Source organism: Ylistrum balloti, unplaced genomic scaffold (genome assembly GCF_031769215.1).
Source record: "Ylistrum balloti isolate Yb309-2 unplaced genomic scaffold, AGI_CSIRO_Ybal_v1 Utg369830, whole genome shotgun sequence".
Lineage (NCBI taxonomy): Eukaryota > Metazoa > Mollusca > Bivalvia > Pectinida > Pectinidae > Ylistrum > Ylistrum balloti.
In genome coordinates, this window is record NW_026781993.1 from 2467293 (window position 1) to 2490487 (window position 23195).

Here is a 23195-nt window from a genome sequence, read left to right on the forward strand (position 1 = left end):
AAGATATTTAGTGCAAAGGGGACATTTCTAGGAAAGAATAAGATATTTCTTACAGAAAGAAGATATTGTTTTGGAGATAGGATATATCTAGGACAGAGAAGATATTTCTAAAAGAAAATTTTTTTGGAGATATATTTCTAGGAGAGAATAAGATATTTCTAAAAGAAAGAAGGTATTGTTTTGGAGATAGGATATATCTAGGACAGAGAAGATATTTCTAAAAGAAAAAAATTTTTGGAGATCTGATATTTATAGAAGAGAGGATATTTCTTTGAGAGAATAAGAGATATGTAGGAGAGAGTAACACATATCTGCAAGTCTTAAACTATTTGAGAGTAAGAATAAGAGATTTCTTAGGGACATAATAAGAGAAATCAGGAAGAGAGAGAGGAGTTCTGAAAGAGACTTAAGGTATCCATTGGAGAGAGAATAAGAGATTTCTGAAAGAGACTTAAGATATCAAGGGAGGAGATAATAAGAAATATCTTGGAGTGAAAACAAGAGATTTCTGAAAGGGAGAATAAGAGTTATCTGGTGAACAGAATAAAATGATAGATTACTAAGAGAGGTACTGAGTGATTGATTTCAAATTATTGAGAAATCAGAGATTTCTCTGAGAGATAATGAGATATGATGACAGATGGGAATACTGGAACAATATATTTCTCAGTGGTCAATGTTTACAAATAATTTCTACAAGCTTCACAGTTCACTTTTAACTGTCAAGTGCATTAATATAACCATTTATTCAATATATTGGTATTCTGCATTCATTTGTAATAATTAAGTTTAAATATAATAGTGTCATATACAGGGTGTGTGTATATATATATAATATATACACACTTTAAGGAAACAAGCCCAATGTGCACTTGGGTTAGGAGTTGACATGTGCTTTATGTCATTATCTAATCGCTGTTAAAAAAAACACCTTACATTACAACATAACACACAGAAGGGGACAACACATACAGGTCTTTTTTGGATATTACACAGGAAATCTTCACATACAGACCTTTTCTGACTTCACACACAAAAGAAGGGTTCATACAAGCCCTTTCTGAAATTGACACATGAAATAGCCACATACAGGCCCTTCTGACATCACACAAAGGAAAGGGACACGCAGATGTTTTCTGACGTCACACATCGGAGAGGTGCACAAACCGACCCTTTTTGATATCATACATAGGAGACAGGCACAAACCCTTTCAGACATTTGTGTTGGCATAGAGAATGATTACACTTGTCTTAAGATGTAAATTAAGGGTATCTGTATTGGATGTGTTGCTCCTAATAGGATGGAACAATCTACATATTACATGCTACAAAACTGTTTCTTGTATTCCTGTGAAGTCTTAAAATTTATTGTATAGTAAACAGTACAAGAATATCTGCATGTTCTGTTCAATTTAGATATGATAAGAGCAGTTGTATACTGAAGTATGTACTGTCAGCTGTAGTGAGAGCCTTAGGGATAACAAAAATCAATACATGCATTTCACAGGCAGTGATAAATCACCACTGCTCACCTACACCATAGAGAATGTAAGGGCAAGCGTTTCTAATGGCTCTTAATTGGCTGACATCAGATGTTATTGATGCTTCACATATGAGTGTGGCTTTGTTTTTTTCATTAAATATTGTAACATTCTCAATGTCAGAAAATTTTACTGGTTTCTCTAGATGAACAAAGATTTCTGTATAAGTACTTTAAACTGGTTTCTCTAAATCATCAAGGTGTTCTGTACAGGTAGTCTAATTAGTGTCTATTATATGTTTTAGGTTTGTTAACTAGTTTCAGATTATCTTGCTTTTCAGTTAAAAGTAATTAAACTAGTATCTGTAGACCTGGTGAGTTTTCTGGAAAGGAACTGCTCACTTTAGATTCTTTGGTAGATAGAGTGTAACATCATTTTCCTAACTTTGCTACCTTTGTGTGTTTTTTTTTAGACTGTGTGTCAAATGAAACTTTTTTTTCACATCAGTGTAAGGTTGAAAGGTCTGTTTCAGTGTAATTGTAAGGTCACTGTCAGTGTAATATTGAGGCCTCTGTAAGTATATAATGAGGTAAAGTCACTAAGTGTAATTTGATATGGTCACTGTTAGTGTAATGCCACAAGATCAGTCACTGTTATGCTATAAGGTCACTGTTAGTGTAATGTTGTAAGGTCACTGTCAGTGTAATGTTGTAAGGTCACTGTCAGTATAGTGTTGTAATGTCTCTGTCAGTGTAATGTTGTAAGGTCACTGTTAGTGTAATGTTGTAAGGTCACTGTCAGTATAGTGTTGTAATGTCTCTGTCAGTGTAATGTTGTAAGGTCACTGTCAGTGTAGTGTTGTAAGGTTGTTGTCATTGCAATATTGGCGTAATTTTACATGGGTATGTATACCATCAGACATGAACCCAAATTTAAAGATGTCAGTGGCACTTTGAATGTAAACAGTCAACTTTTTGGTTTACAGGAGCTGATCATTCTAAAAACTGGCGGGATGACATGAGGCCCCTGAGTCCACGTGATAGTCGAGGGGGCTACGGGAACTTTAACCGGAGGGGAGGACGAGGAGGAAGGGGTAGAGGCAGAGGGCGTGGAGGAGGCAGGAGTAGGGGTGTAGAGCCTAATGTGGAAAACTTCACAGGTATGAAATCTGTATATATCACCAGTGGTAACATACCGGGTAGTGTACATATCACCAGTGGTAACACACCAGGTAGTGTACATATCACCAGTGGTAACACACCAGGTAGTGTACATATCACCAGTGGTAACACACCAGGTAGTGTACATATCACCAGTGGTAACACACCAGGAAGTGTACATATCACTAGTGGTAACACACCAGGAAGTGTAAATATCACCAGGGATTTTGTCTAGCTAATAGAAATATTTGTTGTGTGTTACAGGTCAGGACTTTAAATACTTCTACGATGAACAGTATTATGTAGATCAACCACAGCCCAGTGTTGTGAGCCCAGCTGCAGGTTTTGGCACAGTCTATTTCAACACTCCTTATGTCGATGACAGCACTCTCAAGGATTTCATAAAGAAACAGATGTAAGTGTAATGGTTTTAAGATTATCACAGCATAATCAAGTAATGATAGATAAACAGGAAATTCCAACTTCCTGGAACCATTATTACTGGAATACTCCCTTTATGTCAAAGTTTGGTTCTGTCTTTGTCCTTACATATTCCTTGTTATTTAACCTCAGTTGCTTCAACTATCACACATTCCTCAACCTCAAGACTTTGCTCGAAATTACGAAAATTATTGCTCTCATGAACAAAATGTGTTTTTTGTTGATTATGGCATGGATATACAGTAAGTCATCATGTCTTGCATCACTACTTAAGCAATGATGTTTTTGCTTTGTTCTTGACCACAGAAAGTTGTGTGTTTTGAAATGTTCTTGACTTAATGTAATCAGTTATCATGTCTTGTTTCAGAGAGTATTACTTCAGTGAAGAAAATTTACAGAAGGATTTCTTCTTGCGACGACGAATGTCTACAGAAGGATGGCTCCCTATCAGCCTCATAGCAGGTTTTCATCGAGTGCAGAATCTGACCCGAGATATTCAGGTCATAATTGATGTAAGTGTGTCAAATGATTTAAAAATATGTTTATCTTCAGCACAAACAGTGATTGAAAACTGCAAGTAGGTGATTGGATTAAAGTTGTCACTTAAACTTTTGAATACTTTTATCTATTGGATGTAAAATGGTCTGTCATCAAGACTCGGGTCATTTAAACTCTTTGATAATTTATCTTGGTAAAGGAAACACATTTTGAAAGGTTGCAAAAAACAATTTTTGAATATGTGTGACATTGTTATGTGTCTGATGTGATTGTGATAACCCTATGACATTGTTAATTCAGCTTTTCATGTCTCCATCATTTTAAGGGGGAAGAGGAGTGGGGTATATGAGGGTCACTTGAATCTGTCCTTTGTTCATATCACATTCCGTTCCAAATAAATGTTTACTTCATATTATTATAATGCCAAGCTCTGCTTTGGTTAGTGATAATTTCTACCTGTAAAAAATTGTTTGTCTACCTGTATGCATTTCTATAAATGAAAATAAGCCTAGCTATCTGTAAAAGAGATTTAATTCTATGTGGTATGATGTGTATTTTATATATTTCACGCTCTCTGTAAAGTGTTTAAATATTGCCAAATTTAATAGCCTGTTCATACATCTAGCTTCACTAAAGGAATTTTATTTGTCTGTGTTGTATCAGAAATATAAATTTTGTCCCAATTCTGATATTACGGGCAAGGGAGAGGAAATGTTAAATTTCATACATACATACTGGCTGTTGGAGAGTGATGTATGTATTTGTCTGTTTCAGTCTGTTGCTGACAGTACTGCTGTGGAGATTTCAGAGGATAGTTTAAAGATGCGATGTCGTGTAAACCCTGAAAAATGGCCTCTGGAAGGGCCACCACTTGATCTAAGTGTATCCTCGACTCTGCATGCAGATGTGCCAGAATTTGTCCCTGGCCAGGCCTACACTGTACCCTCAAATCTACCTAGTCTATATAATAGTAGGTTTAGATCCATTTTTAAGAAATGACATCCTAATGGTGAAGAGAATCAGGGTATTGAGATATTTAGAATGAAATCTTTATACCAGATGTTCACAGAGAAAAATATATCTATACTCACGGGATAAAGAAACACAGGGTGACATTATTAGCAGTATCTTGTGAATGCGTGAAAATCGGTCAAGCAACACTCTAGGTTACAGTGCATGTTGTTCTGTATCGAATGTTGCATTATTGTATTGTGTGACAATGTATTCAGGGGAAAGCATGAAACGGGAAAATCTCATGCTCAGCAGTGTTGTGACATTAAGTTACACTGCTTAACATACCATTAGGTAGCCTTCATAGAGACACATCGTTTTAGGATATTTTGATTAATTTCTGAAAGCATTAAACAATGGCACAGCTGATGGAAGTTAAGAGGGGTCAGGCCATTGTAATGATTACGCAAGGTCAAAGGCAAATTCAGGTTGCCAGACATTTTGGTGTCCATATTTGCACTATAAAACATCTTGTTTGACGTCTTAGGGAAACTTGGCAGGTTGCTGACAGACCTAGGTTTGGGCGTATGCGCCTGACGTCACAACGTCATGACAGGTTTATTTGTCTCGCGCATTTCTGCAATCAGCACCTTACTACCATTGAATCTGCCCTTCATACCATTGGTGCCCATAACCGTCCTAAAACTGTAGGGTAACGATTGCAGGAAATTTATCTGTGGGCATGTCACCTGTTTGTAGGTCTGCCCCTTACTGCTGCTTATTGCCAGCGTTGTATGGCTTGGTTGGTGGCAGATGTCCCCAGAATATTCCCATTGAAGCAGTGGAGGCAGGTCTTGTTTACTGACAAGTCAAGGTTCACTGTGTTTCGAGCAGACGTTGGACATGGTGTTTACCAATGTCGTGGAGAATGTTTTGTTGACTGCTGCATGGTAGAGACGGGTATGTTTTAGGGTGGAATAGTTATGGTGTGGGGAGGAATCTCATGTGGAGTTAAATCACCACTGGTTGTGGTAGAGGGTAATTTAACTGCAGCTAGGTATATAGATGAGATCTCCGACCCCATGTTGTCCCATTATTGCAGCAAAACAACCTCACATTCCAGCAGGATAATGCTCTGCCCCATGTAGTGAGGATCTGTCCCGACTTTCTTCCTAACAACAATATCCACCCCAGTGTACGCGAAAAGTGTTTGGTGCCCATAGGACATTCGGTCAGGCAAAATTGTATGCTACATAGGACCGAACCAGATTTCGTCTGACCGAAAAAAAAATGCAAGATTTTTTGACTGATGGACAGACAACTGACATGCAGACAGACAGATGAAGGACCCATTAATCCCTCAGCGTTTTTCAGCTAAGAGCATGTACCATGAAATAAGAAAACAGTGATAAACAATATCTTATTTATTCCACTTAATCTCTTGAAAACTCGTCAACTAATCTCCAATTTAGTTCTTCAGATATGAAGTCATCACATGCATCATCATCCTTCTCTCCATAGATAGAGTTAATAGCATCAGTAAGCTCTCCTTCTATTTTTATCGGGGTCGTGTTGTAGCCATGGTCGATTTATTTGCCATTTAACATTGAACTTCCGCTCCGGGCGCCTAGATTCATATTCTTTCGCCTTTTCTTGTTTGTCTGATGACTTACGTTTTAACGGCTTTCCGGGGGTCGCCTTCTCAACGTATTTTAACTTAGCGAACATGTTTCCAGTCGCCAAAGATGCAAAGTCATCAGGTCATAACAAAACACTCAAAGTCTCGCTAGCACTTTCCTTTATTGATACTTTCTTCAAACATTTACGAGATTCGGAGTGATTGTAAAACCGAAACCGATATCGGACATCCGGACCGGTTTCGCGCTATTTCTAGTCGGTCCGAAGTATATTCAGCCGGTCAGGTCCGACGGTCCAATGTATTTCGCGTAGACTGCACCCACAGACCGGCCACCATACAGCCCTGGCCTATCCCCTATTGAGCACTTGTGGGACCATCTGGATAGACAGGTTCGACAATGCCAACCTCCTACTGTTACTCTGGCCCAACTGAGAGCAGCCCTCTTGGAAGAACGGGCCAACATCCCAATGAGGAGGATAAACTCACTCATGAACTCCATGTCTAAGAAAATCAGGACTGTGGAGAGAGTGTTAGGGGGACATACCCAGTATGGACTAGCCAGCTCCCACAATCAGTCTTATTTTGATTGCAGATTACAGAGTTCTCTTTCAATTCCCTTCAATTACTCCTAAATTATTTACCGGTTACAAATCGTTGATTTTGCAGTTTGTTCTGTATGGATTAATCTTCATTCTTACTTAAAATATTGAACATTATACTGGAAGTCTTGCCTAGAATCATCTTCAAAGTTTACCCTGCGATTCTCTATCCCTTGAGTATAGTTAGGCTAGTCCAGATCAGTCATTCTAAGATCAAACTACCTTTCATGTCTAGACTTGAAAAGCTGGCATCAAAAGACTTGACTAGCTGACATCAGATTTGAATGGCTTACATTAGAAGTTTTGACTCGCTGATGTTTAAGACTTGACTAGCTGACATCAGAAGACTTGAATTGCTTACATTAGAAGGCTTGATTAGCTGACATTAGAAGATTGGACAAACTGACATTGGAAAACTTGACTAGCTCACATTGAAATTGGAAGAATTCACTAGGAGACATTAGAAGTGTGGATCAGATGACATTAGAAGACTTAGTTATCTGTAGAGACTTGAACAGCTGACAATAGACTTGAATGGCTTACATAAAAAAACTAGCTGATGTTATAGACTTGACTAGCTCTTATAAGAAGTGAGGACTAGATGACATTAGAGACTTGACCAGCTGGCAATAGAAGACTTTATCAGCTGACATTAGAGACTTGACCAGCTGGCAATAGAAGACTTGACCAGCTGACATTAGAAGACTTGACCAGCTGACATTAGAAGACTTCGACAAGCTGACCTGTAAAATGAAGGTTTTGGTATGAGTCAAACTGTTGATTTATGTTAATTTTACTTTGATATACACAGCTAGTGCCACTAAATCTGAGGAGAGTGATGACCATAAGATGTATGACAGTAACGTCACCGATTCGACAACTCGGGATGATGATTTCAGCTTCATGGCTCTTGGACTCAGCACAGGCCTGCTCTCCTCCAGCGCTCCTCAACTTCAAGGTGACTGGCGGGAGGTCAAACGGAAAACGAGACCACCTAAAAAGTCAGATGACAAGGTTAGTGATGTGTAATGTTTTAAAAGTCAAGAAGGGTCAAGAAAATGGGTACTATTTCAGTACTCTCATAAGTGATGTGGTTCTCCCACTCTAGACTAAATGGTGTCTACTAAATGGCTTTTGACAAGATAACAAACAATAATAATAACATGCTCTACATGCAAAAATCATAGTAATATTTTGTAGTCACTATAACATGTTTTCAGGTTACCAGTCATTAAACTTTTTTTGATCACTATGGCCTCTGTTCACTAAGACCACTGTTTAATGTGACCCCTATTAAGTGTGACCCCAGTTCTTTGTGACCCGATTGCTGTGGTCCCTGTTTACTGTGACCCCTGTTCGATGTGATCCCTGTTTACTTTGGTCCCTTTTTAATTTGACCCTTGTTTGCTTCCCCCTTCCCCCATATTAAAGATCTGATAGTGTATCACTCTTTGTCCTACTTGGATGATTATGGATACATGTTATAAGTTAATGTGATGTAAATAGCATTGCTCATTATTGTGAATTATATCTTGTAGAGGAGTGAAATGGACACATCTGTTGACAAAGACGAAAAAGAGGAACTGGACTTCATGTTTGATGAGGAAATGGAGGAACTAAATATTGGACCACGGCGAAACAACTTCACAGAATGGTCAGTATTCAACAAAAAAGCAATCCTGCTACCCACACACCTGTAAAATGGATCATTCTGGTCTACCCACACATCTGTATAATGGATCATTCTGGTTTACCTACACATCTGTGTAATGGATCATTCTGGTTTACCTACACACCTGTAAAATGGATCATTCTGGTCTACCCACACATCTGTAAAATGGATCATTCTGGTTTACCCTCACACCTGTAAAATGGATCATTCTGGTCTACCCACACATCTGTATAATGGATCATTCTGGTTTACCCACACATCTGTAAAATGGATCATTCTGGTTTACCCTCACATCTGTAAAATGGATCATTCTGGTCTACTTACACATCTGTATAGAATGGATCATTCTGGTCCACCCACACATTTGTAGAATGGATTATCCTCTCACCCAAGCATTTCTTTAGAATGGATCATTCTGGTCCACACATTTGATCTGTAAAATGGATTATCCTGGCACCAATGCATATCCTTAGAATGGATTATCCTGCAATCCACACTTTCTATAGATAGGCTTATTCCATCCCTCCAGTGAACAGTCATAATTGAGATTTGTAAAAAGCACTTCTCAATATCATTATCATTCATCTTGTAACATCACTTTGGAAATATGTTTGTATGCTTGTTGAAAGTGTAGAGTAAGATCTGGTTTGCTGAAGTGTTATATAGGATTATTTGGTAAAAAAGGAACCAGAAGTAGAAGTTTAAATTTCTTGTACATCTCTTATTTTGTAACGATGTTATTATGATATGACTGCATCACAAGGCATTTGGCTTATGTTCAGGTCTGATGACGAGTCTGATTATGAGATCTCCGACAGTGAAGTTAACAAGATCTTGATAGTGACCCAGACACCGCCATCCCTACGGCGCCACCCCCAGGGTGACCGTACAGGAGACTACACACCTCGCTCTAAAATCACTAGTGAAATGACAAAAGTGATCAACGATGGTCTCTTCTACTACGAAAAGGACCTTATTGATACGGAGGTATGTTACATCAGACACAAAGGCTATGTAGTGATTTTTACCTGAAATATAAGGTATATTGTAGTTTCCTAGTGAACCTGATGTCTTGTTCATTAAAGGAGATGATAGTATATCATTGTATTAATTTTAGGAACAAAAACATTAAAATGATTATTTCATCCATTCATAAATTTGTTTCTGTGTTGTAATAATCTTTGTATTCATAAGATGAAAAAGCAGATGTTGTATTATATCAATAGCTATTTCATATATTTTTAGGCTTATTATGTCCCAAATCTATAAGGGGAGGTAATCTATAGAGACAAGGTCTATAATTCATGCTGAACTTGATTATTTGTGAATAATTCTCTATATTATTCTTGATTCTGACCTATGCCTGTAGTAATTGATATGAGAAGACAGCATGCAAGTTAAAATAAATGATTTACATTATCTAAGATTTAAAGAAAGATTTCACGTTCTGTGTAAGTTATTTGAAAAAAAGGATAGCTTCAGTCATTGTTATATTATTACAGGATGACTTCAAGAGTTTCAAGACGGTGAACATGATAAGTAAAGAAGAGTTTGACAGTATGACACCTTCACATGTGACAACATCCAAACAGACTCCTCCACCTCCACCTCCCCCAGTCTCTATTCAGTCAGGTAGGCTGCAGTTATTTCCCCTTACAGCATTCTGTCATCATGGAAGAGATGCATTAGTTGCTGATATCTGGGCCGTTTGTGTTTATCAATTGGACTATCTGGACCAAGATTTTGTTCATGAAATAAGGATGATCTTGTTTTCTGTCAGGCCCTGACTTACTCTTTTGAGGCTTGTATTAATATTTGCTATTCTTTCCCAAGTTATACCTGAAATGTTTCAATGAAGGTACCAGTGAAACAATTTCCGTCCATTTATACCTCAGCCACTAACTAAACAAAGGGTAGATATTGCAGGCTTTCTCTGTTAGAAATAAAATATGGGATAAAAAGTATTTGCCTGCAGGTTCCTAGAGCACACCTTCATATATAAATGCAAGAATTGATTTTCCTGCAGTTGGGCTTTGTGCCAAAACCTTCGTGTTGGCAGCATCGTAAAGTTTCGAGTACCAGTGTTACAAAGTACAGTGAAATTGCCCTGACAAATGGATTTAGTCATATTCTAAGCAGTTTAATGAAGAAATAACAAAAATTTAGATTTGATGTCAAAGTTGCTTGCTGAGACATAATTGTATGAAATTCTTGTTGGCAAATATATAATTTTTATTTGGATGAAAATCAATGTTTTACAGAACATAAAAAAGTGCCACAACCACCAGTCTCTCAACCTAGTCATCCTGACATTGCCCGCTCACTGCCTGCATATGTCCCCAACACACCAGGCGCCGGTAGTCGTACACCTCGTAGTCGGAAAGAGGACACAGCACCACGTTTCTACCCAGTGATGAAGGACTCCACAAGACCACCAGATCCTCAGGTATGATGACAGGTCACTTACATAAATGGACATATGGGCTGGTTAAGTAATTATATTATGTTGACAAAGTCAAGAAATAAGAACATGATATGTATCTATACCACATAGAACTTTGTAAAAACAACAATTTATGGTTTGGAGGTATAATGGAGATGGGGCCAGGTTTCTCAAATTCTTAGTTGACTGGTCTCTCTCTCTTAAAGGGCTTTGTCTGGACAATAATTCTGAATGTAAATCTACATTTATAATGAATTTTGTAAACATTTTCCTGTCTTTGATTAACAGACGCCACGTAAATGGAAGACGAAACACTCTAGTAATCCCCCGGTGGAAAGCCATGTTGGCTGGGTCATGGATGCCACCGAGCACAGACCACCACGATCACACAACAATTCAATGTCTCAGAGGTATGTTCCAAACAAAACAGAACCTTGCAGTCTAAATCTAAATCTCCAAACACAGAACCTCATAGTTCAAAGCTCACAACACCGAACTTCACCTCATAGTTCAAAGCTCACAACACAGAACTTCACAGTCTAATTTTCATAACGCAGACCCTCACAGTTTAATTTTCATAACACAGACCCTCACAGTCTAATTTTCAAAACAAAGAACCTCAAAGTCTAAATCTGACAACACAGACCCTCACAGTTTAATTTTCATAACACAGACCCTCACAGTCTAATTTTCAAAACAAAGAACCTCACAGTCTAAATCTGACAACACAGAACCTTACTATCTAAATATCCTTGGTGGAATTGTTAGCATTACACAATTTAGTGTGTGAGAGCTTAGTTTACACATTGTTCTTACAGTTTAGAGTTACAGTAATAGTAACAAGAAACATGACTTTATGATAGCTTCATCTGCTTTGTTCCTTGTTTACACATTGTTCTTACAGTTTAGAGTTACAGTATTAGTAACAAGAAACATGACTTTATGATAGTTTCATCCGATTCATTGTTGACATTGTTGTTGTTTTCTTTTAACAGTCCAACAGACAGTGCACTGTCAACAAGTTATGGCAGCTACAGTTCAACTACTCATGCATTCCCCAATTTCCAGCATCCATCACATGAACTGCTGAAAGAGAACAACTTTGTCTGGCATGTCTACCATAAATACCACGCAAAGTGTCTGAAGGGTAGGTGTTGTGTGACCAAAGGGTAGGTGTTGTTACTCAATGATAGGTGTCATGTGACTGAACGTTATGTGTCAAGTGACTTAAGGGTAGGTGTCATGTGACTGAACAGTATGTGTCAAGTGACTTGAGGGTATGTGTCAAGTGACTTAAGGGTAGGTGTCATGTGACTGAAAAATTATCTTAGAAGTTAGAACTTTATTTGAATTTTTGTTTGTTTGTAAGTTTTGCTTGTAGAATTCCAGTATCACAATGACAGACAACTGATTTATATTATAACAAGTTTTGCTGTGTTCTTTAGGCTACAATGCTCAATTTTTAAGTATTGAAATTTTCATAGAATATGATAATTTCTATATTTCAGAACGCAAGAAAGTTGGTATTGGCCTTTCACAAGAGATGAACACTTTGTTTCGATTCTGGTCTTTCTTCTTGCGACAGCATTTTAACAAGAAAATGTACCAGGAATTTAAAGCTCTGGCAGTAGAGGATGCCAAGTCTGACTACAGGTAAAATCCATGGTTGTCGGCCAAATTTGACTATGGGTAAAATTCTGGTGCAACATAATACTGCTACCATGGTGATTTAGTTGTAAGCAAAGTCTAACTACAGGTAAAATCTCAGGTGCAGTGTAATACTGTTACCATGGTGATCTAGTCATCGGTCAAGTCTGATTACAGGTTAAATCCCTGGTGCACTATAACACTGTTGCCACATTGATCTGGTCTGAATCTCGGTAAAAATTTTCTCATACTAGTGTAATACTGTTACTAACAAATAAACAGGATAAGATGAAATAGTACTGTAATTAAAAATGGTTAAAGAGTTTGCATTTGAAGGGGTTTCCTCCAACAATGAGACCCCTCACGCACTTACATCTGGGCCAACAAGAGTGATTAGTATAAGTTGAAATAACTTGTTTCACAATTGTTGTAAAATAAATCAAGTTTATTATTATTATAAAAAATTGATAAGATGTGATTATATAAGTAAGGTGAAGCAATGAGACTGTTTCCTAATTTTTTTTTTGTCACACAGGTCATTTGGAAATTCGTTTATGATACCAGTAAAACAACAATGGATTTTATGATTTATACAATATGTGTTGCAGGTATGGGCTGGAGTGTTTGTTCCGATTCTTCAGCTATGGGTTAGAGAAGCGGTTCAAACCTGACCTTTTCCAGGATTTCCAAGAGGAAACAATAAGGGATTATGAAAGCGGTGAGCATAGCAAGACATTGGACCATCATCATTTGATGATAGCAAGACCATCATTTATAATCAAATTTAAGGATATATTCCTTTGATGTTTTGACCGGAAGTAAGACATAATTCAATATAAAATGAATTCCATCATGATATCTTGGACTTCGCTTTGATATCTAGAGTTGTACTTGCAAACTTAAAAACGTTGATTTTTCAGATGTTTTTGACAACTAATAGCCTAAAAATTTTGAAGGTTTTTGAGATACTAAGGTACTTCTCCTGAGTATAACTCTTCAGTAGATTTCAACGTAATTTTGCATGAATTATCACCACAAAATTTGTAAATGAAGACAAAAAATGGTTTTAAAAAATGGTTGCCTTGACAATAATGGCGAACATCTGTTATTCAAGATAAAAATAAGAACAATATATGAAAATAAATTATTTCCTGTTATACATATTCTGACGTCTGTACTGGAAATGTAGTGCAGCAACATATTGATTTTTTTGCTTTTAATCTTATTTATAAAATCAAACCTTTCAAAAAAAAACATCAGAAAAAAAATTTACTGGATTTTTTTTTTGAGTTCTCAGAGGAGTACATCCTTAATACATTGGACTCGAAACTGAATAGCACATAATTTCTGTTCAGGAATTCTATATGGCTGGTTCAGATCCAGATCTGACAAGGTTTAGACAGTCTAATGTACAATGTGGTTTTGAGAAGACGATTTTATCAGTATTTAAACAAGCTACATGGAATATGTATTCCATTGTGTTCATACCACTGTAAAAGCAATGACAACACAGCTCAATCTGGTATTTAAACTTTGATCCATTGTAGGTCAGCTGTATGGACTTGAGAAATTCTGGGCCTACCTGAAATATACCCGCAAACATGTAGATGTGGATCCCAAATTGCGTGGCTGGTTGTCCAAGTACAAACGCCTCGAGGATTTCAAAGTAGATGTAAGTTGTCATGTAGGCAAAGTATATCCGATTACAAGGTCTGATTTACCACAGTGCTCAATATATTATCAGATGTAGCTAGTCTCAGATGGGTTGTATGCCATTTCAAGATCTGATTTACCCTTACAAAAAGGCCAAACTAGCCTTAAAGTTGCTCTGAAATACCATTCACTTACAGGGCTCTCGATCTGCCAGATTTGGGGCCGAATTCCCCATGCAAAATAGTATCTTTTTTTCCCAATTTAGACTCCAAGTTTTCCCAATTCTAAGGAAAATGCCACTATTTTTCCCAATTCTAAGGGCCCCAGGCCCCAGTCCTTAAATGGGGTGTGAGAGCCCTGACTTACTTTAAATGGGTTGTTTGTCATTACAAGGATTAACTCCTACATCAAGGAAGACCAACAATTAAGTCACTATGAAATATGAATGGAAGACTTATCAGAAACCTCAATTACAATTACTTTAACCTAAGGTCAAGGTCATAGGGAAATCCCACATGCATTTATAATGGTAAGTACTGAGATGGTTAACTCTTGGTCACATGTCTAGGTCCTTTGGCTACTGTTCCTGATCTATTTACTTAGGATATTTGTTATCATTAGCGTTTCTAATTTACAGAATGTTGAGGAGCAGAAAGGAGCTCGAGGACGCCAGAGACACGTTTCAGGTCCTCGGGAAAGGCATTTATCAGGCTCCAAAGGGTCCAAAGGCCAATCTCACAGTGGCAAGCATGGCCTCACACGACAAACTTCTCGCGAATCCAGCCATTCACATAGTGCGAAAACAGACTCAAATAGCCAATCACAGACATCAAAGCATAGTTCATCAGATAACAGCCAATCACAACAAGTGACACAAAAAGTTGATAGCATTGTGAAAGAGGCTGTGTCAACTGGGAAAGCATGAAACCTACAAAATTGGACAATATGACTTTCAGACACGTTTTTAGTGAATAACATTACCAGAGAAAGCCTGGTATTGAAACTTTGAAATATTTGGAATCCATTATCTTCAAAGAAAATTATTTAAATCTGGATATTTTCTGGGTAAAGAAAAACTCTTTAGGTTATATTCATAACCATAAACAACAAAAAGATAATTGCCTTGATGGATTATCTGATGGACTTAATCCAATTGTGTCCCAAGGGCATACTTTGGATTTAAAAGGCAGTGATTGCACTACTGTCGGCTCACAAAACAGTATCAGTGTGTTTAACGTGTCCTTACATCAGCATATTTAGTTGATTGCAGCAAAGCAGACATAGCTGGATTAAATGGGAAAAACTGATGCTGTTATTAATGCTATTAGTGTCGAGTCATGCTCAACATTTTTGGAGATTGCATGCATCATCCGGCTGACCCCCCATTGAACCTCACCCAGCTTTTTCCTCTACAAGGATACACATCACCTTAGATAACTGGTGACTGATGCAGATCTTCCGGTGTTTTAGGCCGTTTATTTGGTGTTTGATGGCACAGACATACAATAAATGTTTATGATCACGTGGTGACATGGTTTCCCAACAAACAATCTGTGATTATCTCATTAATTCATTGGGTATTTGGCGTAAAGATGTATCCATTAAGTTTTGTATAAAGTCTTATATAAATATATATACACATACATCATACCTAGTAGTCATAGTTAGCATGTGTAAAAAATCATACTGGTTTTATCGGCCAAGGAATATCATTAGTCCAGATCTTTTAGCAACTCAGAGTATACAAATTAGAGGAAAACTGGGAAAAAAAATATTGGCTAGATTGGGTCTTTTAACCAAACACATGAACTTATATAGGTTTAAATTAATACTTAAATTTCCTAATTAATTCAGATGTAATGGAATATCTGTATTTCATTGATGAGAAAAAATATTAATTGGTTTACATAGGTGTTCCTTCAAGAGTCGTTTTATTGATATAACTGTGGAATCTTAAAGACCAATACCGATTTTATTGTTTTAACAGTTCATGAAATTTCTGTTTTTCCTACCAATTATTGAAGTTTTCTTTGTTAATGAAGGAAATTGTTGATATTTTACATAATCCGAAACAACATTCTAAATGCGCAGTTTCTAGGGCATTCAAGTGCTAATCATACACTTGTTTCAGTAAATAGAGTTTTTATGTTTTTACAATCAAGTGCATTCGGTTCCAGCTAACAGTTTTCCCTGAATTCCTTGTATACATTTATTTATTTATTGTTACCATTGATTACTGATTTTTTTTCTTACAAATTTTCACATGTCTTTGTGCCCAAATTTTGAAATGAATTTCATTTGTGGAGACACTGACTTAAAAGACTGTGCCAAGGAATTGTAGACGACCACGTCTCAAAATAGTGCTGCTGAATTATGGCTAACAAGTCTCTACAATGACATTATAGTCATGTTACATATCTGATTGGTAAATTTATCTCAGTTGTACAATAACTATTATCATACCCAGCATTATGAGGATAGCAGTCCTGAGTACAGAACAATGCTCTAGGGTCTACAGATATCATATCTATGTTCAAGTTTGAAATTGCATTTATCTGTTGGTCTTCTAGCCGAGGCTTGTAAGCCAGCTTGTGTAAAAACTAGTCATATGATATGTACCAATTTATGTTGGTGAACAGTCTGCACAGCTGGTTGAAAGCCGTCATAACTTCACACTAGGATAATGAAGAAAAAAAATGCAAGTAAGAAGACAGTCCAAAAACTCAATTCACATGATTTGGAATAGATTAACCAGTGCTTGTTTTTTATCACGTTACTATTGATATACCATAACTTGTGTTCATATCAAATTATGATAAGGGTAGTCATCACAAGTTACCTTGAAGTCATGTGATTGACCTGTAGAAACCACATGTCATATGATAGTCATGTGACCATCTAACCTGTTAGTTATCAAGTCACTTGACAGTCTAACCTATTGTATCATGAGTCAGCTGATAGTCATGTGATTGACCTGTAGTATCATTATTCACCTTGCAGTCATGTGATCTTTACAAATTACAAGTCATTTGGTAGCCATGTTATCAAGACAAATGTAGAAATCACTAACTTGTGAACAGATGAGATATTAGATACTACAGGTTGAAGTCACTCGAAGTCATTGCTTTTCCTTGATAAAAGGACAGACTTTCATTTCTTTGACCAAAAGTTAACAAAGACCTGTTAAAACCAATCATATCTATAGTACTGTCTGTTATTTTGGACATTTTTACACATGTTAAATACTTTTATGCACCTGTTATTCACATGATACTGTTAGTTGCACCCTTTTTACTTACCAGTTTCCATGTATGTCTGACCTTTGACCCTTACCTAGCAATCATGTCAGCCTAACATTTGAACCTTCTTGATTGACGTTTGAACCTACCTTATAAATACCATCCAACTATATACCAAACTTCTGCTTTTGTTTGCTCTATTCTGAAAGTATCCCTTCCATAACTGAAACCGTTCAAAATTATCAGTTGTTTTGTCATACGTTTGATCTCACCACTATTTTTGTATATGAGTTGAAATTTTATATATCATAGAATATTTTGTCTTTATAAAATTTGATGGTTTTCACATTTAAATTCTTCTCCTTCACAACACTAATTTACTCTTTATTTTTAACAGAAACATGTGTTATATGAAGAAGACATTTTAATGTGCTTGATTCTGATATAAAATTGATTTCAAAAGTATTGAAAAAAAAAAATAATAAAAGGATTTAAAACGTAAAAAAAACAAAGACTGTTTAAAAAACGTATTTGTACATTTATAATGTTTATAATGTTATTTACTGAGTGTGCTATCTACACCAACATAAGACTGTGGATCTTTATTAGCTACAAATAATGTATATGTACTGTTGTGGAACCTTGTGATTGTGTTATCACTAATTATTCAGGAAAAAACATGATCAGTGAAAACATTATGTATATAGTTTGATGATTTGTGTAATTTATAATTCATCATGCTCTATATCTCATACTGTCTGTGTTGCCAACAGCCAGTCAAACCACAAGGAGTCATATGATACACTGTCCCAATCCGAGAACAGAAACTATGATCGAAGGGTCACTATTCTTGGAGTCATGTGATATAGGGTCCCAATCAGTGATCAGGGAATAGGACTGAAGGGTCAATATTCTGGGAGTCATGTGATAACACAGTGTCCCAATTTGTGATAGGTACTAGGACAATGGTCACAAGGCTTGGAGTGGTGTGATATAGGGTCCTAATCAGTGGTGGATGTGACATGATATACAGTGAAGTAATGAAATCTGTGATGAGGGACTAGGAAAATGGGGTCAAGAGACTAGAGTCATGTGATATAGGGTCCAAGTGGGTGATCAAAGACAGAGACCCATCAGTAAAGCTGAGAGTGACATAATATAGGCATTCAGTCAATGATAAGGGACAGAGGACCACCAGTTCCGTTGAGAATCACATGATACAGGGATCCCATCAATGATAAGGGACATAGTGCCAGCATTAAATCTTAGAGTGACATAACATAGGGATCCAATCAGTAATCAGAAAGTAGAACCTCTAGTTATTTAGTTTAACAGTAGTTTTGGATCACTGAAAGAACTCGGTACAGGGTAAAGATGCAGTTTGAAATTCTGCTCCTGTTCTCATTTCCTACTAGGACTCCTAATGTGGTTATTCCTTAACCAGTGACATGATGTAGGTAAGCCAGACAGGAATAAGATATAGGCAAATTCTTATATATAAATGCTTCTCATGTGGTATGACCTTAAGGGTCTAGAATCCAACTAGGCCCTTTACATTCACTTTTTGGGGGGAGGCCATCACTCAATTCTCATGGTGCTTCGACCAGTATTGGTCATCGTTAACGGACATAGATTTATCTTTCTCAAAATCACTTCTTTTAATCTTTCGTCATGTTAACATGGATTTATTGGGTTGTATGAAAATAGAAAAAAAATGCTTTGTTATTACTTTAATTTCTAGATAGTAGATACTATAATTAAACAATTGTACATAAACAATTACAAGCTTTTGTTTTGACTTTCAATCAGATATTTATGGATTTAAAACATCTTATCAAGGAGAGCCAAACAGGAGGACGATACATCTTCTCTTATAAACTGTCAATTAGGATGTTCAAACAGGAGGACGGAACATCTTCTGTGATAAACTGTCATTTAGGATGACCTAAAAGAAGGACAGTGCATCTTTTGTCATCAACTGTAAGTCTGGACACACAAGGTCAGGGGAAGGATACAACACATTTGGATTGCTACAGTCAAGGATTGCTCTTATCCTGTCGGAGTTTGAGTTTCTCCAGCCCCAGACGGTACTAATTTTTGAGGTTTGATTGCAAACCCATTTATCTACCCCGAATCACATATTGTATTTGGAGATCCTACACCTTTGGTTTCCAAATAATTTATCAACTATTAAACTCTGTATTGGTGTAGGCCACTGACGATAAAAACGTGGACAGGAGAAAATTTTTTTTATATTTATTTTATTTTTTGCATTTTTTCATTGTATGTACACAAAGAAGTTCACACACACACGCCCTTACATACATACATACATATGTCCAACATGTATCATCATACACATTATCATCACACACATCATCATTAAACATGTATCATCATACACATCATCATCATACACATCATCATTAAACATATATTCTCATACACATCATCATCATACACATGTATCATCATACACATCATCATTAAACATGTATTATCATACACATCATCACCATACACATCACAATTAACGTGTATCATCATACATATCATCATCATACAACACATCACCATTAACATGTATCATCATACACATCATCCTCATACACATCATCATTAAACATGTATTATCATACACATCATCATTAAACATGTATTATCATACACATCATCATTAAACATGCATGTATTATTATACACATCATCACCGTACACATCATCATTAAACATGCATGTATTATTATACACATCATCACCATACACATCACAATTAACATGTATCATCATACATATCATCCTCATACACATCATCATTAAACATGCATATGTAATCATATACATCATCATTAAACATGTATGTATTATTATACACATCATCCTCATACACATCATCATTAAACATGTATTATCATACGCATCATCCTAATACACATATATATCATCATTAGCATGCATCATCATACACATCATCACTAACATGCATCATCATCATTATCATCATCATCATCTACGGATTTGTCAAATTGTGAGTGTTCATCATATATCTAATGTACAGCATAAATAATCAACTTTTTTTATATTTATTTTATTTTTTGCATTTTTTCATTGTATGTACACAAAGAAGTTCACACACACACACCCTTACATACATACATACATACATATAAGAAAAAAGGAGAGAAGAGACAGATTATGATAGAAAATGGTTAGATAGAGGAGAGAAAGAAGGCAGATGGCTAGAGAGAGGAAGAGAGAAAGAAAGCAGATAGGGAAGGAAACAGGAAGGAATTCAAGACTTAAATAAAACTATATAAAGCAGATGGTGATTTTAAATAATTTACCAAACTGAAAATTTGTTGGTACAGATGATGGCCATTGTCAGGGACTGGTAACCATATCAGGTTTATTGATTCATATTCAAAATTAAGTATTGAGTATCTTAATTATGTTTGAGTAAAAAAATCATATATCGATATAGTATCAGAGTGGTAGTAATATTAGTCGTTCATGATTTATATAAATTTCTCACATTTTTTCCACCCTAGTGCAAATTTGTCTTTAACCCTTTCCCCTTTAGTATACGTGATATATTTTTGAACCTTATAATAATCATGGATGGCACAGGTTAGAGCATTAATGCTGAGGGACTTATGTAAACATCTAGTTCTGTAAATATATTGTTTTATGAGTAAAATAATTTGGTTATCAACACTATATATTAGGTTGGTCCCATTATCTATCTTGCCAAAAAGTATTGTTTGTTTGTTAACAGTAAAAGGAATATATAAAGCATCTAGTAATCTATCTAGACTTTGCAAAAGATTCTGGACTTCATCACATTCCCAAAACAGGTGTACAATTGTTTCTGTCTCAGCATTACAGAGAGTACATAAAGGACTATCTAATATCCTTACTTTAAAAAGAAATGAGTTTGTAGTTAAGATGTTGTGGGAAATTCTAAACTGTAGCCATTGAAATTTGGAACTTTTAGTGACTTGAAAAGGTAATGTATATATAGCTAGCCAGTCATCATTTGTGAAATCAAAATGTTCCCCCCACTTTTCCCTTCCCTTGGACACAAGTGATTTAATATTGTTAAGTATTCCATAAAATCTCTTTGAACCTTTATTGATATCTAAAAAAATAGATATGTGGACTGGTAGAGTAGGACGTATAAATTTATACTCAACAATATTATAATTCTGCAAGCTTTTCCTTATTGCTGAAATTATTGCATAATATTTCAAAAAATCAGTGTTTATGTTAAATTTCTGAATAAATTCCTCATATGAAAACAAAGTGTTATTACTAAAATCCTTAACAAAATCACCAATTAGATAAACACCTTTTTCATACCAGTGTGGGTAGAAGATTGTTTTACCTCCAATGGTAATATTACAATTATACCATACAGGTGTTAACAAGAGTGATTTCCCTTTGATTGTTTTCATATTTTCTGAATTTTCTAATCTCCCCCAAGCTTTTAATACATCTTTCCAAAACAAATTATCACATATATCTGTACTTACCTGAATAAAAGTGCCTCCAATATCTAAAAGCCTATTAATGTTTACGGATTTTATCAGAATACATTTCCATTTTCCAGAAGACTGATATAACCGTTTGATCCAACTCAATTTCAATGAATCGATAAAATTAGCAACATGCAGCATTTTTAACCCACCAACTGTATAATCCTGAACTATAGTTTCTCTTTTAACTTTATCAACTTTACTGTGCCATAGAAATTCAAATAATATAGAGTTAATTGTCTGGATTGTTTTACCATCTGGATTGGGCAGGGAAATAAATAAATGATTAAACTGTGAAATCATCAAAGATTTAATTAAGTGGATTTTTCCTATGGGAGTTAAATTGCGTCTACTCCAAGTATTTATAAGGCTTTTTAGTTTTACTATTTTCTTATCAAAGTTCATTCTGACCATTTCATGGAGATTAACACTGAAATCAATACCCAATAAACAAAATGTTTCTTTTCCCCATTGTAAGTCTAATTCTGGTAAAAATTTATCTTGACTGTGTTTCTTGCTACCGATCCAAATGACTTCTGTTTTATCGGTATTCATTTTTAAGCCTGAGATATCTGCAAATGTTTGTAATTCACTTATTGATTCTCTTAGGGAGTGTTCCGTACCATCTAAAGTCAAATAAGTATCATCTGCATACTGAGAAACTAGAATGTCTGTATCATCAACTTGGATGCCATGTATATTTTTATTGTTTCTGAATCTAATTGCAAGAATTTCTGCACAGAGAATAAAGATGTATGGTGCTACCGGATCGCCCTGACGACAGCCTCTTTTAATAGAAAAGAATGATGACAGATTACCCCCTTGATTTACTGAAGCCCCTACATTTCTATGAAAAAGTTTTATCCAGTTACGTATACTATTTCCAAAGCCAAAATAAATCAATACCTTTTCTATGAATTTCCAGGACACCGAGTCAAATGCCTTTTCAAAATCTACCATAAGAATCATACCAGGAATGTCATTATCTTCTGTGAATTTCATAACATCATATAGTAGCCTAGTGTTTTCACCAATGTATCGACCCGCTAAAAACCCCGTCTGATCCTTATTTATGAGTTTATCAAGTACGGATTTTATCCTTTTTGCAATTACCCCTGAAGCTATTTTATATACAATGTTCAATAGAGTTATTGGTCTCCAGTTTTTAATAAAATGGCGTGGCTTACCAAGAGAAAATAATAGCTCTGGAATGAAACTAGTTTTTGTGCACACCTTG

General features: G+C 35.9%; 1 protein-coding gene across 1 annotated transcript in view; it reads left to right on the plus strand.

Annotated features, from left to right (window-relative positions):
- Window positions 1-19202, plus strand: part of LOC132545168 (la-related protein 1B-like) — a 34760-nt gene extending 15558 nt beyond the window's left edge. Inside the window, exons 6-20 of the mRNA XM_060208844.1 lie at window positions 2467-2640; window positions 2906-3056; window positions 3450-3594; window positions 4355-4550; window positions 7581-7783; window positions 8308-8423; window positions 9224-9428; window positions 9944-10073; window positions 10703-10887; window positions 11173-11294; window positions 11880-12031; window positions 12393-12537; window positions 13140-13249; window positions 14079-14203; window positions 14822-19202. Of these exons, the coding sequence (XP_060064827.1) occupies window positions 2467-2640; window positions 2906-3056; window positions 3450-3594; window positions 4355-4550; window positions 7581-7783; window positions 8308-8423; window positions 9224-9428; window positions 9944-10073; window positions 10703-10887; window positions 11173-11294; window positions 11880-12031; window positions 12393-12537; window positions 13140-13249; window positions 14079-14203; window positions 14822-15109 (2447 nt within the window). The 3' untranslated portion in view covers window positions 15110-19202. The remainder of the gene's footprint in view (window positions 1-2466; window positions 2641-2905; window positions 3057-3449; window positions 3595-4354; window positions 4551-7580; window positions 7784-8307; window positions 8424-9223; window positions 9429-9943; window positions 10074-10702; window positions 10888-11172; window positions 11295-11879; window positions 12032-12392; window positions 12538-13139; window positions 13250-14078; window positions 14204-14821) is intronic.
- Window positions 19203-23195: the final 3993 nt, after the last annotated feature.